Consider the following 8646-nt stretch of genomic DNA (forward strand, 5'->3'; position numbering starts at 1 on the left):
CCGAAAAAAACTCAAAAACGTTTTTCTTTTAAAGCTAAATATTAAAGTTTTTGTAATTCATTAAATTTATACCTTCCTACAGATTTGGGTCTTTCAGTAGAATATGACAAAACAATTTCATTATGCACATAAATGATTCTTTCCTTTCTTTTGTAATGTAAAAATATTATCTAAATAAATTTTCTAACAAATTGGTTTCCTATAATCTGTATTATAGTTACCCGTAATCTATTATTACTCGTATTGATTATTAGATTTGAAGTATTTTACAAGACGCTTTTATTCGATTCGTTAACATAAAAAATATAAATGAGTTTGCTGGTTTAATCGATAAAAATAAACGCGAAACTAATGATTTTTAGAGAATAGAGAATAGAATAGTGTTTATTGAGCGAAAAGAAAAAGAAAAACAAGAAAGAAATCATCGGCGGGGAGATAAAAACAAGGCACCGAAGTGTCTCTTTCAATGCGTATCCCCAATACTAGTCATGTTTGACGACAATTCTCCAAGACCATCCGGATCGTGGGCACAGTAAATTAAAAATCAAATTTATTAAACAATAAAAGTGTTCTGGTGGACAATTTAGTGCTTCACCTTTGAATTAAAAAACTAATTTAAACAATTTTACCAGTTTTTAAATAAAAGAATATTTTGTATTTATAATTTAAAATTTGTTTTATTTTTAATTTAATTAATTAATAAAACAAATATATTCATACCTTGCTTAGTGTACTTTATGAGTTCGTATGATTCTCGTCGTGGACCTAACTATCCCAAAAAAAGACAATTTAACAATTCAGATCACGATCTAGTGAATAGATCGCATTTTAATAAACCTCAAATCGGGACATACACCTCTTTAATTTTCACTAATCTTCCTAACATGCACGACGATGATATTTATGAACAACTTTACGACAAATACATACATTATCGGTACTTCAATATTCAAATAACTTCTCAACGTGGACAAACTGCGGCTTATGTGAATTTTGAGGATACTCGGACGGCGGAAACTGCCTATAGAGAGACAATCCGCTCAATTTGTCTATTTGATGGTCATGTTGAAGTGACTCCAGTTGTACGCGGACAAAGGATTCAGCCAATCAAGGTTCGTGGAAGAGAAGAAATCAAAAAGCGGACAATTCCCCGCCCTCAAAGAAGTGGTCAAGCACATGTCAATGATCAATGTCGTGTTCTCTTCGTCGGAAATCTGAATCCAAAGGTCGAAGAAGAAGACATTTCATCAGTTTTTTCAAAGTACGGACATGTCGAGGCAATTCAATTCCGTGGTAATGAAGACGGTATTTACTGTTTTGTGACATTTGCTGATATGAACATGGCTGAAGTGGCAAAGAGGAATACCCATGGACTTAGATTCGGAAAATATAACTGCCTAATTGGATATGGCAGACCAATTCCTTCACTGTGTATATATGTCGGTCTTGTTCCTGATAAAGACGAAGTTTATCCACTTTTTGAACCTTTTGGATTAATCCGGAAAGATTTTTGGCCAGTGGGGGCTGACTTTGGCTATTTTATGTACGATCAAATTTCTAGCGCTGTGGATGCCTTTAAAAAAATGAAGGGATACGTACTTCCTTCCACTGGAGTGGCTATTCAAGTGGATTATGCAAAAGAATCTCACATGAATCAATCTTTTGCCGACCTCATTATCAAAAGCAGATCATTTCAAAAGACTACTCCGAAAAAATCTATTAAAAGTAGATTCTCATCAGATTTGTCATCATCGAATAATATTCGAACCGAAGTTGAGAATGATAACTTTATTAATGTTGATGAAAAACAGACCAGTAATCGAAAAAAATTCGATCCTCCATTTTTTAACGTCGTTGACAGTGTTGGCGATGAAGGTGAAATTAGTTATCTTAAATATTCCAAAAAACGGGCATTTTTTCAAGAAAACGAGGAGGATGCAGTAGAAATACCTCCGGTCAGTCCGATGACTCCAGCAAAAGGAGATGGTGATGAAAATTATTCTTTAAGTTATGTTTCTGATGAAGAAGGAGAATATTTCTCTCCTCTCAAGACTATGTCTCAAATCAAAGACTCGGAAGATGTCTGGAAAGGAGCATTTATGCTTAAGAGTTCCAACATTCCAGTTTCTTTCCGCTTTGTGCGTGGTAATTATCAGCTTGTCGACTATTTTTTGTACAAACATACAATATTGACAAATGAAATGAACGGGAAACAAAAAGAACCGGTCTTATTGTCTATTGTACATCGATTGAGACTAGATCCAGATAAACTTGGAGAAGTTCAAAACAGGATTGACAACTCTGATGGTGCTTATTGTGTGTTAGTTGCATTTTCTTCTGACTGTTCTTCTGGGCAGTCCAGTCTCCACAATCTGGTTAATTATTTTGAAGAAAAAAACGCCGCTGCTGTTGTTGTTATTTCAGTGTCTTATTCATTTGGTGGGACTGAAAAGAAATCCACGGCCGCTCTTCATGCTTTTCCAAAGTGTGATTTTTCGCGTAAACTCCTCTCGCCTGTTGTTTCTGAGGAATCTTTTAATTCGTTCGAAGACGATTTTTTGACTGTTGTTATTGTTGGAACTGGTATGGGAGATTTACCCTCCACAATTCTTGCTGCTCCATCAAAATCTGGATCAAGCTCATTCGAGAAGTCAATCTTTTAGGTATTATATTTTATTTAATATATTTTAGTTTGTATGATATCCTTAAACAATTAATTTAGTAATTTTGTCGTTTTTGAATTTATCTTTTTTCTATTGATTACTTGAATGATTGTTCATTCCTGTTTTACTTATTGACTTGTATTTTATATCATCATAATTTTGTGATCATCACCATTGAATTAATTTGAACTTCATAAATTATGTCCACTTTAGTCAAAATTCTTTTATTTATGAATTCCATACCAAATAACTGATTACATTTTATATTGATGAGATATATCAAGTTGAGTCAGATTGATAATTCATTTTGTCTCAAAATTGAATACTGTGAGTTTAAATTAGTTTTTATAATTTTATTAGTATGTTGAAATTGTAGATTGAAGGTTCTAAATAATTTTTGTATAAAAAGGCATTTATTATTTTTTTAAATGATAATTTTTTGAACAGAAAAAGATTTTTTGCCATCGTCATACCCTGGATTCCGAATATTCCCGTGGTGATCAAAGTGGTTGAATTTTTATGTGTATTTTATTAAATACAAATATTGCTTTTTAAAGAATATTCTGTAGATTTGCACGCTATTTCAGCTGTTTTTTGACCACTCTTTCGATATAATTTTGAAAGAATTTAATAATTTTATAATGTTAGATTTCTGATCTACTTATCTTAATGATTCATCAATTTTAAAACAAATCTAAAACTGCTACAGTAGCGTGCAAATGTTCCCGACCACCCAATTATTTTTCAATTCTATATATTTGGCACCTACGGCTTGACGTTCTTAGACAAATTTGTATATTAAATGAATAAATAACTTTTGTACTATTTATTTTTACATAACATTTTACAATATTGAATTTTTAGCTTCGGACCAGTGATTAACAGCATCAAAAAACAACATTATTCAATGCAAATATCTTATTTAGAAAACAATTAATAATTAATTCCATCTCATTTATTCTTTTATAGAACTCAATTAAAGTCTATGTGAAACCGATAAAAACTGTTTAGAAGGGTCGGTTAATTTAAGATATTGATTAAAGGACCAGGGTAAACCAGTTAATTATAATTTCCGTGATCATTTTGCAAGCGTCGGAGATCCTTCTGAAAGGCTCACTATATTTAATGTTGACAAATTGTTAGACAATTTACGACAATAGTTATATTTTCTCTGTATGGATGTTCAAATTTTGTAAATGCAGAGGAAGATTTGTCCAATATTTTTTTCTGAATATGAACCTTTTAGCTAATTATAAAAGAAATACAATTTGACGTTGAATCAAATCAAATTTTCCGCAATTATCAATATAAAAATCAAGTATTGCTCGACATCTTGATTTAAGTTTGTATGAATTAAAGAAATTAAAGTTTGATCCTGAAAAAGCTCTTTAAAAAATTAACAAAATCAAGAGAAAGGAATTTGTTTAAAAATCGGAAAACAAACCAATTCGCTTTAAGGATGAATCAAACTTTAAACTCCATATCAGCAGGACAGAATGAAGATCACTAAAAGGAACAAGATGCACTATCCTAGCTGCTGCATCTAAAGGGTCATGCATACAATTGGATGCATCTCTAGGACTCATTTACTATAAAATCTGATGGGAAGCTTTTAAATAAACAGACTTGTCATTAGATGAAAATTTGTTTGAGAAAAGCACAGATTAAAGATGGTGGTCCAGTAATTATTGTGTTGGACAATGCACCAGCCCACAATTGTATTGAAGGAGTTCTTCGATTGGAAGAATTTAATGACTTTTATATTCTTTGTATCGGTTCGTACAGTCCAATGCTTAACCCCATCGAAAATTTATGGTCAAAAGTAAAAGCTCATCTAAAAAAGAGACATCTTTTCTTTAAAAACCAAATTTTATTTCAACAAAAACGGTTGTAAATTGGAGAGTATTGAACACGGATGCTTGAAAAAAATTGTAGATAGAATAAAAACAATTACATTTAAAGATTGTGAAAGCTTTATTTCTGTAATACAGAGAAATATTGCTGACACAATAAATATGGTTAACATTAAATTTTAAACACATAAATTTTTGGTGTTAATTCTATTTAATAAGCTATTAAATAATATTGTTGGGTATTAATTCCATTTAATTTGTTATTGATTCCACTTAGTTGACTCATTTAGTATAGGAAATGGTATAGTGTTTTTCGAAACTTTTATTCACTTTCCATTTTTTTTGATACACAGTCAAACCTATCTAATTTACCATTTCTATGATTTGCCAATCTCCTTTTTACCGAAAAAAATTGGAATTTTGTTTCACCATATGTGTTTCTATTTTTTATCACTTTTTCAGGCTTATTAAAATTTTTTAGCAATGTTTATTAATTAATTTAGTTAAGTGCTTAATTAATTCATTAATAAATTAATCACGTGTTTTTATCTCGTGCTTTGGTAAAACATTATGTTTTTTATAAGTTCATCAAAATACAGGCTATTTCTATTGGAAAAACCATGTCGCTGATAATCAACAATTGCTCTAAATCTCTGATTCTAAAAGAAAAAATCGCTATTATTGAATTTTTCCAAAAAAAAAACAAACCTGTAAAAAATACCGAGTTTTCGAAATATTTTCCTTGTTATTCAAGAAGGAAATCGAACGTCGATCATTAAAAATTATTTTGATAATGAAGTAGAGCTAAAGAAAGCTTTTGCTCTAAATGAAAATTTGAATTCTACACCTTTTTGGTATCGAATATCTGAACTGGGATGTCAAATATCTGAACCATGATGTCAAACGTCATTATTATGGTTTCTAATATCCGAACCGTAATTTCAAACGTCATTATTGTTGTTTTAATATTCGAACCGTGATGTCAAACGTCATCATTGTGATTTCAAATATCCAAACTGTGTCGTCAAACGTCCGTTCTTATATTTTTTCTTGATATCAAATATCCGAATCGTGATCTCAACAGTACACAATATAAATATCCTTTGATTTTTTCTGCACATCAGTGAAAAAATGATATTTATTAATGAAATTAATGTTAAGTTGCTAAATATTGTCATCGGGAGTTAAATCGTTCATCTCCATAATACTTGGAAAATGTTTCTGAACATGATTGCATGTACATGACCAAATTCTTGGTGTTATTGCATAAATACAAGTGTCTATGCAACTTTCTAAAATTCGTAGCCTGGTTTCTTTTTGGATGGATCCATTTTCTGTAATTAACAAATCAGTTGTCGCCATTTTTCTTTTTAGTTCACTCTTAAACACGCTCCAGCATTCCTCTATTGGATTTAATGGTGCACTGTAAGGTTCCAATCTTGTAATTTTAATATCTCGAAATTCTTCTCTAATCATTTTCTCTAACTGTGAATATGCCGGTGCGTTGTCTATCACAATACAAATTTCTGAATATTTTTCATTTATACTTCTGATCATATTTCTGAACCATTGTTGACAATCCTCTTTTTTAAAATGTGCGCGTCTTCGTTCCCAATATATTAATTTGTTCTCATTAATGGCTCCAATTATATGAATATTTTGTTATTTGACATAACCATCTGGATATTTGACATCATAGTTCGGATATTAGAAACCACAATGACGTTTGACATCACCGTTCAAATATTTGATACCAAAAAGGTGTATACCACGAAATCTGAAATTCCAAGCTATTGACTCCAAGTTAAAGGAATGGGTCGATATGGTTGAAGCCGGCGGTGACTTTTATAATTATGCAATCCTCAGCGAAAAAGAAAAGTCATTATATAAAAATCGGAATGTGTGTTCTAATTCAAATGAAGTTGTATGTAAAGAAGAAGAACTGATGGCGATCCTGTTCCCCCTTACTATTGCTTGGGACACGTTCTGGAGAGAGCCATCTCGTCTCCAGAGGATTGTGTGTTCTCAAGGTCTTGGGACGTCCAATACACTTGAGGAAGCACAACGACTCCTTCCCAATCGATCCCAGGGTTTCGACAGCAACCGGCCGGAAAACGTAACGATCTGTGAGCCCATCATATTTCTTCTTCTTGATGTCCTCTGCTTTATCCGCACCTGTGCCAGCATTGACCATAAATTTTCGATGGGGTTAAGCATTGGACTGTACGAACCGATACGAAGAATATAAAAGTCATTAAATTCTTCCAATTGAAGAACTCCTTCAATACAATTGTGGGCTGGTGCATTGTCCAACACAATAATTACTGGACCACCATCTTTATTAAACAAAAAACAAAATCTTTCGGCCAAACGCTGACAAGAAAAATGAGAATTCTCTTTTTTATAGGATAAAATTTATATTTTCTGATTAAAATTCGGACGAGTATAATTATTACGAGAAGACATATGGTACAAATTTTATTAATAAAATTTAAATTTATTAAAAAAAATTTTGAAAAAAAAAATTATAGTACAAAAAAATTAAAATGTGTGGCCAATTTGAGAGTTGGCCATTTTGCAGAGTTTTTTCAATTTTCCAGAGGTAAATTGTTAAAAATGGCCAATTTGAGAGGTTTGAGTGTATTTAGTTCTCTTTGCAATAAAACTTTCAAAAGTGTCAACATTTTATGGGTAATTAGTTTCCTTACGTCTTTTTAATTATGACGGCTTCAAAGAGTTGTTTCCCATTATGACGTCGCATGCACTGCGCTTTATCGACGTTTTCAGATCCAGTATATTTGGTAAATCCATATGGACATGAGAATAAATCAATTTGCGATTGACAATTACAATCAAATAACAAAAACACATGGAATAAAATTAATTAAATATTCAAATGAATAAATAATTTTTTTGTCATAAAAATTAATTGACCTTAACATATAACTATCAAAAATTTCTGAAATAAAACATGCTTCACGATTCGAATTTTTGATGATTTTCCGTTTGAAATCGAAGGATTCGGAGAATTACTAAATAAACTAAACATTATTAATGTAGCTGATTAGGAAGAAATCCAAAAGATCGATATAGGAAAAATAGATCGGCTAATTGACAACAGCATTCTTAGCAATGACGAAGAATTGAAGGAATGTGAAATGGAAATAGAAGATACCGAAAATTTAAAAATTAAATTGGAAGATGCTGTGAATGCTTAGTTGCATTGAAAACTATTGAAAACATACTAAACAAGGAACGGAGAAAAGAAAAAAACATTATTTGATTATTTAACTTCTGTTCCTAAAAATGTTCTCGAATAAAAACTTATTTTCTTTATTTTGACTAAAAAACATAATAAAATGACATTCAAGCTTTAAACCTCTTTTATCACCTCTTTTTTTGCAATTATTTTAGTTGGTCCCGTTGGTGGCAATAAGAAGAGGATTGACTGTATTAGATTATGTAACTGCTGTTCCTTAAAATATTCTCAAATAAAATTTATTTCCTTTATTTTGACTAAAAAACATGATAAGATGTCACTCAAACTTGTAACTTCTTTTTTACCATCTCGCTTTTTTTTACTATTTTGGTCAATCCCGTTGGTGGCAATAAATAAAGGGTTGCCTGTACTTCTTTGACTTTGGTCTCTTTCAGGTGCCAGATAGTGATGTTGTGGTGCGTACGTGTTAGAAATGCGGCTCTCTAAAAATTATAAAAGTAAAAAATTGACAACGATGGGATTCAAACCCACGTGGGAAAACCAAACAGATTTTTTGGATTTGATGCTACTGTGAGCCAGTGCATTGTTTAACACAATAATAACTGAATCACTATGTTTAATCCGTGCTCGACCCTCACAGATTGACCAATTTTGTGGCCAATTTGAAAAAATAAAATCTATAAAGTTTAAAAAAATTAGAAAATATTTTTTTAATGTCATAAATTAACAAAAAAACGTATTTAAGTTTTATTAAAATTAAATTCAATTCTTAATTGTTTTTTTATTTCTTTCATTTTCCGTGTATTTAAGGCATAATTCACAAAACAACCTAAAAATTGATTTTTCCGAAAGCACCTTTAGACTCTATTACCCCGTCCATTCAACTTCTCTTCAAGCTTTGGGAACTTCG

At 31.2% G+C, this 8646-nt stretch overlaps 1 protein-coding gene across 1 annotated transcript; it reads left to right on the plus strand.

Moving 5' to 3' along the window:
- Positions 1-884: 884 nt before the first annotated feature.
- On the plus strand, positions 885-2663 carry LOC115229407 (RNA-binding protein spenito-like). Its single transcript, XM_029799767.1, has one exon. The coding sequence runs from the start codon at positions 885-887 to the stop codon at positions 2661-2663; it is 1779 nt and encodes a 592-aa protein (XP_029655627.1).
- The last annotated feature ends 5983 nt before the right edge of the window (positions 2664-8646 follow it).

The sequence above is a fragment of the Octopus sinensis genome, unplaced genomic scaffold (genome assembly GCF_006345805.1).
Source record: "Octopus sinensis unplaced genomic scaffold, ASM634580v1 Contig12563, whole genome shotgun sequence".
NCBI lineage: Eukaryota > Metazoa > Mollusca > Cephalopoda > Octopoda > Octopodidae > Octopus > Octopus sinensis.

Bases quoted from the DNA above. Each gene is read 5' to 3' on its own strand.
- LOC115229407 (XM_029799767.1), top strand. From the start codon at position 885: ATGCACGACGATGATATTTATGAACAACTTTACGACAAATACATACAT.